At 37.4% G+C, this 15066-nt stretch overlaps 1 protein-coding gene across 3 annotated transcripts in view; it reads left to right on the top strand.

Moving 5' to 3' along the window:
• LIN9 (lin-9 DREAM MuvB core complex component) overlaps window positions 1-15066 on the top strand; it is a 78586-nt gene that overhangs the window by 18131 nt on the left and 45389 nt on the right. For all 3 annotated transcript variants that reach the window (XM_012459809.2, XM_012459810.2, XM_064383571.1), the window contains 2 exons: window positions 4463-4596; window positions 6114-6239. In XM_012459809.2, the coding sequence (XP_012315232.1) occupies window positions 4463-4596; window positions 6114-6239 (260 nt within the window). The remainder of the gene's footprint in view (window positions 1-4462; window positions 4597-6113; window positions 6240-15066) is intronic.

The following is a 15066-nucleotide window of genomic DNA, read 5'->3' as shown; positions in this document are numbered from 1 at the left end:
AATTTAAAAATGGCCGGGTGTGGTGGCTCACACCTGTAATCCCAGCACTTTGGGAAGCTGAGGCGGGTGGATCACGAGGTCAGAAGTTTGAGACCAGCCTGGCCAATATGATGAAACACCATCTCTACTAATAATACAAAAAAAAAAAAAATTAGCTGCTCATGGTGGCGCATGCCTGTAGTGCCAGCTACTCAGGACTGCTGAGGCCGAAGAATCGCTTGAACCTGGGAGGCGGAGGTTGCAGGGAACTGAGATTGCACCACTGTACTCAGCCTGGGAGACAAAGCGAAGACTCCATCTCAAAAAAAAGTAAAATAAAAAAATTTTAAAACATGAAAAAAAGAAATTGTACTACTACCAATATGTTAGAGTCCCTGTTTTCGAAATGCTTCCAATTCAGTACAGAACCAAGCATCCAGATTTTTGGTAATCTGATATATAGAAATAGCCTCTCACTTGTTTTAGTTGGCATTTTATCTAAGAGCAAAGTTGAGATACTTTTCGTATATTTAAAAATGATTTCTTTTCTGTAAACTGTTTATGTCTTTTTCCTATTTTTCTATTGGATTGTGGGTCATTTTGTTCCTCGTTTATAAGAATTTTATATATATTTAAAATGTTGGCCTTTGGAGGTTTATAATGGCTGTTTTTTGTTTGTTTGTTTAGAGTTTATAGATTGTTTTTTGACTTTGTATTTTTTGACATAGGATGTTAAAATATTTTAAGGGTCAAATATAACTTTCTTACCTTTTAAATGACTTCGTGAGTTTGTCATGCTCAGAAAGACCTTTTCTACACTAAAATTTATAGTTTTAGAATTCTCTCATATTTCTTATTTCATTTTTTTGGTTTAAATCTTCAGTACATCTGGAATTTATTTGGGAGTAAGGGATGAGGTAAGATTGCAACCTAGTTGTTTTTTTTCTTTGTTCCAGAGGGCTACTTAGTTATCCTGGTAACATTTATTGGGTAATCCATCTTTTTATACATTGATTTAAAATGCTGCCTTCATCAAACCTAAATTTGTATATGTATTTGGTTTACTTCTAGGCTTTCTATCTCTTTGTCTAGCATATCTCTGTATGTGCTAGTATCATATCATTTTGGCTGGGCATGGCAGCTCACACCTGTACTCTCAGCTCTTTGGGAGGCTGAGACAGGAAGATTGCTTGAGCCCAGGAGCTCAGGACCAACCTGGGCAACATAGTGAGAACTTGTCTCCATAAAAAATACATAAATTAGCTTGGTGTAGTGGCACATGCCTGCAGTCCCAGCTACTTGGGAGGTTCAGGTGAGTGGATGGCTTGAGCCCAGGAGGTAGAGGCTGCAGTGAGCAATGTTTGCACCACTGCACTTCAGCCTAAGTGACAGAGAGAGACCCTATCTCAAAAGAACAAACAAAACCAAAAAACACACACACAAAATTGTTTTAACATGATTTTATACTGTGTTTTAATGCCTGGTAAGACATTAATGCATATTCTTTCTTTTTCCTAAATATTCTTATGCATTTATTTTTCCATGTCAACTTTAGAATTGACCAGGAAAAAAAATCCTGTTGGCATTTTGACTGGGATTGCACTAATATTATAAATTAATTTGTGGGAAATGACATATAGGTAACATTGAGATTACCTAAGAACTGATTGTAGTTCCACTTACTCAAGTTCTTAGTATTCTGCAGTAGACTTAAACATTTTTTTCCATGTCAATCTTATGTTTCTTAAGTATATTCCTAGTTATTTAATTTATTTTTTTTTTTTTACTTTGTTGGCTCCCCCACAATGTAGTATTTAATTTTTTTATGCCTTTTTTTTTTTTTTTTTTTTTTTTGCTATTATAAACAGGATATTCTCTTTTATGGCCTAACCAGTTATTATTTACATATAGAAAAGATAGTGATTTTTTTTCAATCTTGATTTTTGTACATCAACTTTGTATTTACCCATTTCATTAAATTTTCTTATTGTTTTTAATGGTTACAGTTGATTTTCTTGTGTTTTCACCTACAAGGAAATGATGGTTTGATCTTTCTTTCAAGACCAGCCTGGCCAACATGGTGAAACCCCATCTTGCCATGTTGGCCAGGCTGGTCTTGAAAAAAATAATGAAATAAATTTTACTTTTCTTACCTGATTGGCCAGCTTCTTCCAGTGTTATAAAATAGTGGTGGTAATTGAATTCTTTGTCATACTAAGTTAGTGGTAGCAGTTGGAATCTTTGTCATTCTCATTGTCTTTTAATACTATGATACTGGTTTTTGGGTTGGAGTGGGGAGAAATTTTTATTAGGTTAAAAAAGTATCCATTTGTTTTCTTGATCAGTGTAGCCAAAGGCTTTTCAATTTTGTTACTCTTTTCAAAGAATTTTTTGATTCACTTATTTTTGTCTACATTTTATCTTATTTATTTTTCTTCTAAATTCCTTTTTTTCTGCTTGCTTTGTGTTTACTCTGCTCTTTTTCTAGTTTTTTAAGGTGGAAGGATGGATTATTAATTTGATATTTTTCTTTTGGAATATAGGTTAGACTTAAAATTGAAGTTTATAAATTAAAATTTTTTCCAAGCACTGTGTCTGCTGTATCATTTAATTTTTGGTATGTTGTGCCTCTATTTCTATTTTTGTTATGATAATTTTTTTTTTTTTTAAGACACAAGGTCTCACTTTGTCACCCAGGCTGGAGTGCAGAGTACGATCATAGCTCACTGCAGCCTTGAACTCCTGGACTCAAGTGATCCTCCTGCCTCAGCCTCCCGAGTAGCTGAGACTACAGGCACATGCCACTACAAGAATGTTTTTTAATTGATATTGTTCATATGCCTTTAATATCATAGAACTTTTCTTATTTTGATTTATTAATAATGGCATATTAATAGTTTCTTATTTCAGGACCATACTTACTTTTTTTTGAGACAAGATCCTGCTCTTTCGCCCAGGCTGGTGTGCAGTGGTGCACGTGATTACAACTCACTGCAGCCTTGACTTCCCAGGCTCACATGATTCTCCCACCTGCGCCTGAACTTCTTGGAGTAGTTGGGACTATAAGCTGCATGCCACCGTCTGACTAATTTTTTTTATTTTTAGTAGAGACAAGGTCTCACTACATTGCTCGGCCTGATCTTGAACTCCTGGGCTCAAGCAATCTTCCCTGCTTGGATTCTCAAAGTGCTGGGATTATATAAGCCTGAGCCATTGTGCCCATCCATATGCTTGGATTCTTGAATTCCACTGGGTTGTATTGTATTCTTTTGATATTCTGATGTTGATTATCTGTTTCTTTTTTAAAATAGGGATTTTGAAAATCCATACACGAGTGACATTTTCTGAAGTTTTCTTTCATTATATTTTGGCAGATGTTATCTGTTATGCTGGCTGTAATGCCAGCGCTTCAGGAGGCTGAAGTGGGCAGATAACTTGAGGTCAAGAGTTTGAGACCAGCCTGGCCAACATGGTGAAACCCCATCTCTACTAAAAATACAAAAATTAGCTAGATGTGGTGGCACATTCCTGTAATCCCAGGTACTTGGGAGGCTGAGGCAAGGAGGCGAGAGAATTGCTTGAACCCGGGAAGTGGAGGTTGCAGATCACACCACTGCACTTCAGCCTGGGCGACACAGTGTGACTCTGTCTAAAAAAACAAAGTTGGGAAGGTTTTTTCCCTTCAGTGATCTGAAACATAAATAGCATTGAAGTTCTCTTATTATAGAATTCAGTGATGAAAACTTCTGGACCTAGTGTTTTATTTCTGTCTGTCTCTGTCTTCGTGTGTGTGTGTGTGTGTGTGTGTGTGTGTGTGTGTATTTCTTTTTTTCTCTTTTTTGTGGCAGGGTCTCACTCTGTCGCCCAGGCTGAAGTTAAGTGGTGTGATCTTGGGCTCACTGCAACCTCTGTCTCCCAGATTCAAGCGATTCCCATGCCTCAGCCTTCCGAGTAGCTTGGATTACAGCTGTGTGCCACCACACCTGGCTAATTTTTGTATTTTTGGTAGAGTTGGGGTTTTGCCATGTTGGCCAGGCTGGTCTCAAACTCCTGACCTCAAGTGATCCACCTGCCTCAGCCTCCCAAAGTCCTGAGATATTACAGGCTTGAGCCACCGAGCCCAGCCTGTCTCTCTATCTCTTATAGCAGAGTTCTTCTTACTGGTCTTTACTGTCTTGTGAAATCTAGGAATATTTCATACAAACCCCTTGCTCCTATATACCTAAATTGGAATTGTATTGCAGTGCAAACATGGAGGGACAAACATTTCACTTTCCTTGTCAGAATATGTTATGAAACTGAAGGCTTTAACTTTGTAAGAAATATTCAGAGTGTTTAAAACAGCAACAAAAATTCCATGTTGAATATTGTTGAATCTCTTTGAGTACTTACACATAATTTACCTTTTGCAAATTTATTCAGTATTGTAAATGTTCATTTTTACTTAATGCAGTTATAAATTAATCTTTTTTTTATTGTATAGAAATTTACAGCAACAATGTCAACACCAGATAAGAAAGCTTCACAGAAGATTGGTTTTCGATTACGTAATCTGCTCAAGCTTCCCAAAGCACATAAATGGTGTATATACGAGTGGTTCTATTCAAATATAGATAAGTATGTATCATGGCTTATATCATGAATATTACTTGAATCAAAATTTAAGTTTTTCCAGTGTTTTAAGCTATAACATTTTCTAAAGGTCTATTTTGATCTTATTTTTTCCAGAATTTATTTTTCTATTCCGCATTCCAGTTGGATCTATTCTGTTTGTCATAGTTTTCTTCCCCGTTAATCCTTTTTGGGGAAGAAAAGTATATATTTTTGTGAAGAATTAATTGGAGTATAATTTCGGTGTTATAATTTTTAAAGACTATAGAGTAGAGATACCTTAAAATAACATTATTTGCAATGAATGAGATTCATTTTATAATTGAGAAGTTAAGTGCTGGTATATCATAGAGAAACCATTACTAATGGTAAAAATGGCTTAAGATTTTTAGGAAGGTAGTCTTTCTAGTTTGGATATGGTACGTACGCATGTTAGGTATACACATATGCTTAAGTATAACATAGTATGAGATTTGGCTGAAATACATTCATTCATCAATGGAATTTACTGAAGAAAAATTCTTATTTATAGTCCTTCCTCATATGGCAGTCATTGCTGCTTGCTTTGCTGGATATTTATGTTTACTTCCCTTCTCTGTTTTCCATACCAGTTGCCTACTCTGGAGCTTGTGAATCTCATGAATGTTTGTATTTGAGCCCAAGGCATTTACGTGTCATTGCCAACACTGGTTCCTGGTTTCGCAGACTTGTGAATAGAATTTTTTTATTTTTGTCCATAGGCTTAAGAGAGCTTTCATGGTGTCTCAGTGTGATCTGAGTTCTTCTGGGATCCCCCAAGCTAATCTAACCCTCTAGAGTCCTCCAGTGTCCCAAGACTGGTTTAATTCCAAAGAGGACTCCTTGGTGATGGTATTCCTTTGGGACAAAGATAATTTGTAGCTAACTTTGTTTATCTTCACCTGATATAAGGCCAGGGCCAGGATAGCCTCTCTGTATAAGAGATTGAGCACGGCCGGGCGCGGTGGCTCACGCCTGTAATCCCAGCACTTTGGGAGGCCGAGGCGGGTGGATCACGAGGTCAAGAGATCGAGACCATCCTGGTCAACAAGGTGAAACCCCGTCTCTACTAAAATTACAAAAAATTAGCTGGGCATGGTGGTGCGTGTCTGTAATCCCAGCTACTCAGGAGGCTGAGGCAGGAGAATTGCCTGAACCCAGGAGGCGGAGGTTGCGGTGAGCCGAGATCGCGCCATTGCACTCCAGCCTGGGTAACAAGAGTGAAACTCCGTCTCAAAAAAAAAAGAGATTGAGCAAAAATCAGTGTCTCTTGGATTCACAGCACAAATAATATTTCCTGAGCAACTTTCATACCACATTAGATGTTTCACAAATGCCAAGGATTTCGTTTTAGCACTTTGAATTTGTGCCTATTTCATGTGTGTGTGTGTGTGTGTGTGTGTGTGTATGGGGTAGAAGTGAAAGTTTAGCATTTTGTTGTTTTATGTGTTTTAAGAAATTAATACATTGTATGTAACCATTAAAATACTATTCCTGTTTTACAGACCACTTTTTGAAGGTGATAATGACTTCTGTGTATGTCTAAAGGAATCTTTTCCTAATTTGAAAACAAGAAAGTTAACAAGAGTAGAATGGGGAAAAATCAGGCGGCTTATGGGAAAGCCACGGAGGTAAAAATAATGTTTTTGTTTAAAATGAAATCAAGCCAGGAGCAGTGCATGCACTTATAATCCCAGTTACTTGGAAGGCTAAGATGGGGCATTCACTTGAGGCCAGGAGTTTAAGGCTGTAGTATTCTGTGATTACACCTGTGAATACTCACTGTACTTCAGCCTGGGCAACATAGTGAGACCCTTCCTTTAAAAAAGAATTAAAAAATAAAATCAATAAATAATAGTGATTAGTATCATTACTACATTGATTTTTTTAATCTTTAAAATGACTAGTACCAAAACATAACTTTTCGGAATAATTGATTATGTGTTAAATATATCCTGTAAACCAACTTTAATGTAGATGCTGTTTGTCCTTAGGCATATTAAATTAAATGCACAATTTTATTTTGTTAGGGTCACAGGTTTTGAACATAATTTTTTTTGTTTTACATTACTTGTGTTCCTCACTGTTCTAGAAAATATTTAAGAATGTCCTAAAAAGTATTTAAGGATGCTGTAAAGTTCTATTTACATTTTTGTTATCTTTTGTGAAATCCTTTATCACCTCAGGAGCCTTCCCAGAAGTGTCTATTTTACTTTATATAAAAGTAGAAAACAAGTTAATCTATCTAATACATTACTTTCTGAGAATTACTCTTTGTGTGAAATGATTTTTTCCTTTTCCACTGTTATCCTGGTAACACATTGGAAAACTTTTTATTACTTTTGAGTGAAAATTGGAAATATGTTAGAAGAAGAATTAGATCATTAGTGCTCACATTATGTCTCTCTGCCTGGTAAAAAGTGTGTGTAAGACTTTTCCATTTCAAATGGTGGGAAAGTTCAAGGAAGATCTGTAAATATAAAGTGACTTGGACAAATAGAAATGGAATTTAGATTAATGATCTCTTTTGATAGTGATGAAATACAACGATAATTTTTAATTAAACTGCCAATTTTTTTGGTATTAAAAGATAACCTTGCTGATGATGTTTTTAATATTTATTATAATTAAAATTTGGTATGTTATTTAGTGTATTTCATACTCATAATTTATGGCCTTTGGTAATTACAGTAGGCTATTTTGGGGCTTTTTGCTATCATTTTGCACGTTTGAGCAAATTAAGTTACACTATTTCTAATTATTGTCCATCAGAGTGGGATATTGGTCATTATTTTACTGTTTTGTCATAATTCTATAGTTTGAGTGTCATTATAATATTTCTCTTGTTAATTTATCTTCTATTCTCTTACCATAGCATATTTACTCTTATAGTCCTTTAATTCATCAAGGTTAATTAATAGTTAAAGTCTTTTTTCAATAAAGTTGTGGTTTTCCTTTCTTTGAGGAAGTCCAGGTATAATACAAATTATTGATACAATAATATCTTAATTTTAAAAATCAGTTGATGAAACTTCATCCAGTTGGAAGATAAAAAGGAAGAAACAAAGAAAGATAAACTACCAGTAAGGAACTTAACAGGAAATGTGCAAGACACATATGAACAAATGTAACGACATGCAGGATCTTGGAAAAGAAGAGTCAACATCCTAAATTAGTCTATAAGTTAAAATCAGTCCCAATAAAACTGTTAACAGGTCTGTTGTCGTTGTTGTTGAGACAATCTTGCTTTGTCGCCCAGGCTGGAGTGCAGTGGCATAATCTCAGCTCACTGCAGCCTCTGCCTTCTGGGTTCCAGTGATTCTCCTGCCTCAGCCTCCCAACTAGCTGGGATTATAGGTGCCTGCCACCATGCCCGGCTAAATTTTGTATTTTTAGTAGAGACAGGGTTTTGCCATGTTGGCCAGGCTGGTCTTGAACTCCTGACATCAGGTGATCCACCCACCTCGGCCTCCCAAAGTGCTGGGATTACAAGCATGAGCCACCACATTTGGCCTCTTTTTTTTTTTTTTTTTTTTTTTTAAATTAGATGAGTTAATTCTAAAAATTCACATTTAAGAAGGGTGACATCAAGCAGGAAAATTCTGAAAAAGCAAAGTAATGAAGAGAAATTCCATTTTAAAGAGCACTTTAAAACAGATTATAAAGTGGCCATAATTAAAGCAGAGTGGTAGTGATGCATAAATAGAAAAATGAATGAAAAAGAAGAGAAAACCCAGATACAGTCACAGATATCTATGGGAATTTGGTATAATAGTTGCAATGATTGCTTCTCAAGTACATGGTGAAGGAGAGAATGGATTATTTGTTTAATGGAAATTGAGACTAGTTTTTAGCAGTCTATAGAAAAAACAGGTTGTTCTCATGCCTTACAACCAGGAAATATTTGAAAAGGATTGAAGATTTAAATATTTTTAAAAATGAAAGATTAAAACCACAAGAGGAAAACAAAGGAGAGTTTTACAATCTTGAATTGGAAAAGGACTTTTTCTCCCTTTTTTTTTTTTTTTTGAGATGGAGTCTTTTTGTCGCTCAGGCTAGAGTACAGTGCTCTCTATTGATCTTGGCTCACTGCAACCTCTGCCTCCTAAGCTCAAGTGATTCTCCTGCCTCAGCCTCCTGAGTAGAGTAGCTGGGACTACAGGCGCCTGCCACCATACTGGGCTAACTTTTGCATTTTTAGTAGAGACGGGATTTTGCCATGTTGGCCAGGCTGGTCTCAAACTCCTGACCTCAGGTGATCCGCCCGCCTCCGCCTCCCAAAGTGCTAAGATTACATGTATGAGTCACTACACCCAGCCTGGAAAAGACCTTTCTAACAGGCTTCAAACCTAGAACTCATAAAAGAAAACATTAATAAATTTGACTATACAAAAATAAGAACATCTTACATGGCCAAAAACAAAAGCCCATAAGCAGAGTTGAAAGATAGCCACAGAAATATCTATCACATCTTATCACAGATAGCTAATTTCCTATTATGTAAAGAACTCCTGGCCGGGCGCGGTGGCTCAAGCCTGTAATCCCAGCACTTTGGGAGGCCGAGGCGGGTGGATCACGAGGTCAAGAGATCGAGACCATCCTGGTCAACATGGTGAAACCCCGTCTCTACTAATACAAAAAATTAGCTGGGCATGGTGGCACGTGCCTGTAATCCCAGCTACTCAGGAGGCTGAGGCAGGAGAATTGCCTGAACCCAGGAGGCGGAGGTTGCGGTGAGCCGAGATCGCGCCATTGCACTCCAGCCTGGGTTACAAGAGCGAAACTCCGCCTCAAAAAAAAAAAGAACTCCTATCAATAAAAAAATGTCAAGTAACCCATAATAAAAATGATTATAAATAGATAATTCAGACTGGGTGTGGTGGCTCACACCTGTAGTCCCAGCACTTTGGGAGGCTGAAGTAGGAGAATCGCTTGAGCTCAGGAGCTCAAGACCAACCTGGGCACCATGGTGAGACCCCATCTCTACCACAAAAAAAAATTCAAAAATTAGTCAGATATGGTGGCATGTACCTTTAGTCCCAGCTACTTGGGAGGCTGAGGTGGGAGGATCACTTGAGCTCTGGATATTGAGGCTGCAGTGAGCCATGATCATGCCACTGCACTCCAGTCTGGGCAACAGAATAAGACCCTTCCTCAAATATAAGCAAATAAAATAAAAATAAAAATAGCCAGTTGAATGACACATGCCTGTGGTTCTAGCTACTCAATAGGCTGAGGTGGGAGGATGGCTTGAACCCAGGACTTTAAGACTGCAGTGAGCTATAATTGCCCCATTGCGCTCCAACCTGGGCAACAAAGGGAGACCCTGTCTCTTTAAAAACAACAACAGATAATCCATAGCAAATGAAAAAAAAATGGCTCTTATAAACATGAAAAAACATTCCATTTTACTCATAATGGGAAATGCAAAAATCAAAGTATGCTGAGGTATTGTTTTTAATTATCAGATGGACAGAGCTCATAAAGCTTTTAATATGTTGGGTTAGTAATGGTATAATTAGATAGTCACTCATATGTATTACTGGTGATAGATTAATTTTATGTAATCGGCTGGGCGTGGTGGCTCACGCCTATAATCCCAGCACTTTGGGAGGCCGAGGCGGGTGGATCACTAGGTCAAGAGATCGAGACCATCCTGGTCAACATGGTGAAACCCCGTCTCTACTAAAAATACAAAAATTAGCTGGGCATGGTGGCGCGGCCTGTAGACCCAGCTACTCGGGAGGCTGGGACAGGAGAATTGCTTGAACCCAGGAGGCGGAGGTTGCGGTGAGCCGAGATTGCGCCGTTGCACTCCAACCTGGGTAACAAGAGTGAAACTCCGTCTCAAAAAAAAAAAATTTTTTATGTAATCTCTGTGGAGGACAATTTGGTGATATCCATAAAATTTACAAATTTCTATTTCCTTGATGTAGCACTTCTAAGAATATATAACACAGAACTACTTGCACATCGATGAAATTACATGTACAAAGGTATTTATTGCAGTATTGTTTGTAGTAGCTAAAGATTGGCAACCACCTGAAAGTCCATAAATAGAGAAATGATAATATTATGGTACTCCATATAATAGAAAACTCTGAAACCATTTAACATAAAACAAAAACAGAAGATGCTTTCTATGTAATAGAAATGATTGCTATGCTATGCCAAGAAAAGAAAGCAAAATACACAACAGTGCATATTGTAGCTATTTGAGGAAAATAGGGGAACATATGTATTTTTTTAATTGTCTATGTCTAAGGTATCAGTGAAGGATCTATAAGAAAAGTATAATGGCTGGCGCGTTGACTCACACTTGTAATCCCAGCACTTTGGGAGGCTGAGGCAGGCAAATCATGAGGTCAAGCACAAGAACAGCCTGGACAATATGGTGAAACCCCGTCTCTACTAAAAATAGAAAAATTAGCCGGTTGTGGTGGTACACACCTGTAGTTCCAGCTACTCAGAAGGCTGAGGCAGGAGAATTGCTTGAACCTGGGAGACGGAGGTTGCAGTGAGCCAAGGTTGCACCACTGCACTCCAGCCTGGGTGACAGAGCAAGAAAAAAAAAAGAAAAAGAAAAGTATAACGATCCTCTGGGAAGCAGACGGGTAATGAGGAACACAGGTATTAGACTTTTCAGTGTCCTTTGAACCTTTTAAATTACACATCATGTAATTTATATTCAAAAATATTAACCATTACCTATTCAAAAAATACTATTTAAGTAAAATGTGACTGGTGAAACCATGTATATTATATCCATAATTAATGAAGAACTTTTCAAAATTCAATGAGAACCAAACAGCTCAATTAACAAATTGGCAAAAGACTTAAATAGATGCTTCAACCATAGATATAAGGTGTCAAATAAGCACGTGAAAAGATACTCAACGTCATTAGTCGCGAAGAAATGCAAATTAAACCACAGTGTCCAAAATTTACATGACTTAGGATGTTGGGCAACTTGAACTCATACACTGCTGGTGGGAATGTAAAATAGTACAGCCATTTTGGAAAAATTTGTTTCTGAAGAAATTAAACATATACTTACCATGTGACTCAGCCATTTCACTCCTAGCCATTTATCCACTAGAATTGAAAGGATATGTTTATACAAAAGCCGATACATAGTGTTCAAAGCAATTTTATTATTTGTTTATTTTAAGGCGGAGTCTCACTCTGTCACTCAGGCTGGAGTGCAGTGGTGCAATCTCAGCTCCTTGCAACCTCTGTGTCCTGGGTTCAGGTGATTCTCTCCCTCAACCTCTTGCATAGCTGGGATTACAGGTCCCTGCCACCATGCCCGTATAATTTTTGTATTTTTAGTAGAGACAGGATTTCTCCATGTTGGCTAAGCTGGTCTCAAACTCCTGAGCTCAAGTGATCTGCCTGCCTTTGCCTCCCAAAGTGCTGGGATTACAGGTGTGAGCCACTGCCCCTGGCCTAAAGTAACTTTATTTTTAAATAAAGTTGTTTAGTGGCTCAAATTTCCAATAAGTGAATGGACAAATTGTAACACATCTATGAATACTATTCATAAATAAAAAGGAATGAACCATTAATACATGGAACAACATTGATAAAACTAAGAATAATTACGCTAAGTGAAAGAAGCCTGACAAAATAATGCATACTAGATGATTCCATGTGTATAGAATTGTGGAAGACAGAAACTAATCTATGATGACAGAAAGCAACTTAATGATTGCTTGAGAAGTAGAGATATGGAAGCAATGTGAAGGAAGACTAAAGTGGCAGAGAATACTTTTGGGGATATGCTAATATATTCATTATCTTGATTGTAGTGAGGGGTTTGTGGATTTTATTTATGTGTATATGTCAAAACTTATCAAATTGTACACTTCAAACATTTACAGTTTATTATATGCTAATCATACCTCAATAAAGGAATAATAAAAAAATAAAAATTTAATTGGGGAAAGTAGGTACAAGAGAAGAACTGGGAATCATGGTATGCATGGAAGCAAACAAGTGTAATTTTCAACTAGGCTAGGCGCGGTGGCTTATGCCTATAGTCCTAGCACTTTGAGAGGCTGAGGCCGGCAGATCACCTGAGGTCAGGAGTTCAAGACCAGCCTGGCCAACATGGTGAAACCCTGTCTCTACTAAAAAAATGCAAAAGTTAGCTGGGTGTGGTAGCAGCCACCTGTAATCCCAGCTACTTGGGAGGCTGAGGCAGGAAAATTGTTTGAGCCTGGGACGTGGAGATTGCAGTGAGCTGAGATCGTGCTACTGCACTCCAGCCTAGGCAAAAGAGCAAGACTCCATCTCAAAAAAAACAAAAAAATTTGTCAACTGTAGGGAGATAGTATGGGTCCTGGGTTTTTATGTCAAGAAGACTTTTTTGATATCTTTTTTAAATTGATATATAATAGTTATACATATTTTGGGAGTACATGTATACAAGGTATAATGATCAAATCAGAGTAATTGGGATACCCATTACCCCAAACATTTATCTTTTCTTTGTGTTGGGAAAATTTTTCTCTTCTAGCTATATGGAAATAGTCAATAAAAAACAAAGTAAAAGAAAAAGAAAAAAAGTCAATAAATTATTAACTATACTTTTCCTACTATACCTTTGAATACTAGAACTTATTCTTTCTTAGCTAACTTCTCTTCATCCTCCCCTCCCTTTTCTCTGCCCAGCCTCTGGTAATCACCATTCTGTTAATAATTTCTACCTCCACGAGAGCCGCATTTTTAGCTTCCATGTATGAGTAAGAGCGTGTGATGTTTGTTTTTCTGTGCCTGGCTTATTTCACTTAACATATTGAATTCCAGTATCATCTAGGTTGCTGCAAATGACAGGATTTCATTATTTTTTGTGGCTGAATAAGATTCCATTTTTGCATATATACCACAGTTTAAAATTCCTTTCATCTGTTGATGGACACTTAAGGTGATTCCGTATCTTGACTGTTGTAAATCGTGCTACAATAAACATGGGAGTACAGATATCTCTCTCTAATATACTCAGTCATTTTTTGAATATACACATAACCGTGGGATTGCCGGATCATAGGGTAGTTTTTAGTATTTTGAGGAACCTCCTTACTAATTTCCATAATGGCTATATGCCAGAAAGACTTCTAAAAGATGTTACGTACAGCAGAAGCAAGTCTGTTTTTATGGTACTACTTAGCTTACTAGTAACCCATTACCCTTTTTTTAATCTTCTAATGTTCTTGCCATATATATAGCTTGAATCAATATTCAACAAGTTCAGAAACCATAATATACAATATATTATATTATCAGCTAAGATCTTTCTGTGTATTTCCAGTCCTTATTCATCCTTGCTTACAACAATTCATTTTATACATTGCTGGTCTTTATATTCTTTTTCTCATTGTTTTTATTTAGTTTTTGAGACAAATGGCAATAGAGCTCATAATGTACCTTTGAAAGTGAAAACCATAACATGGCGTGAAAGTGATGTTTAAATACTTTGCTTCATCCTGGGATTTGAAAATGGAAGCAAGATAGACTCTAGAAATAAGAGGGAATTCAGCATTTATACTTTTAAGGCAGAAAGTATGATTAAAAGTTTACATAGTAGCAAGTCTCATCTTTAACTCCTATATTGGTGTGTTTACTGGATCACAGAGAAAATGTCATGTTCTTCTGGGTAGAATATTGAAACTGAACATTGTCCCTATGAGATCTAGGTTCCAGGCACAATTTTATCAAAAGATGGTAAAAAAAAATTAATTTGCTTTGTAGGAAGGAATAACCTGCTTTGTATATGAGTCTTGCATGGTCCTGTTTTTTAAAAAATGAAAGGTAATTTACTGTGAAATGAAAGTTTCTTTTTCTTTCTCTTTTTTGAGACTAGGTCTTGCTTTTTTGCCCAGGCTGGAGTGCAGTGGTGCAATCTTGGCTCACTGCAACCTCTGTCTCCTGGGCTCAGGCAATTCTCCCACCTCAGCCTTCCAAGTAGCTGGGACTACAGGTGCATGCCACCACACCCAGCTAATTGTTGGTTGGTTTGTTTTTTGGTATTTTTGGCAGAGACAGGCTTTTGCCATGTTGCCCAGGCTGGTCTCAAACTCTTGAGCTCAGGCAGTCCACCCGCCTCGGCCTTCTGAAGTGCTGGGATTACAGGCATGAGCCACCTGCCCAGGTGTTTTTTCTTTTCTTTTTTTTTCTGGAGACAGAGTCTCCCTCTGCACTCCTGCAGGTTGGAGTGCAGTAGTACGATCACAGCTCACTGCAGCCTCAACTTCTTGGGCTCAAATGATCCTCCCACCTCAGCCTCCCAAGTAGCTGGATGTACACCATCACGCCTAGCTAATTTTTTTACTTTTAGTAGAAACAAGGCCTCACTGTGTTGCCCAGGCTGGTCTCAAACTCTTGGGCTCAAGCATTTATCCCACCTTGGACTACCAAAGTGCCAGAATTACAGACGTGAGCCACCATGATTGGCCA

The sequence above is a fragment of the Aotus nancymaae genome, unplaced genomic scaffold (assembly GCF_030222135.1).
Source record: "Aotus nancymaae isolate 86718 unplaced genomic scaffold, 86718_ANA_hifiasm-v0.15.2.pri h1tg000032l_0, whole genome shotgun sequence".
Classification (NCBI taxonomy): Eukaryota; Metazoa; Chordata; class Mammalia; order Primates; family Aotidae; genus Aotus; species Aotus nancymaae.
The sequence above is the reverse complement of the archived record's forward strand: the minus strand, read 5'-3'. Positions and strand labels throughout refer to the sequence as shown.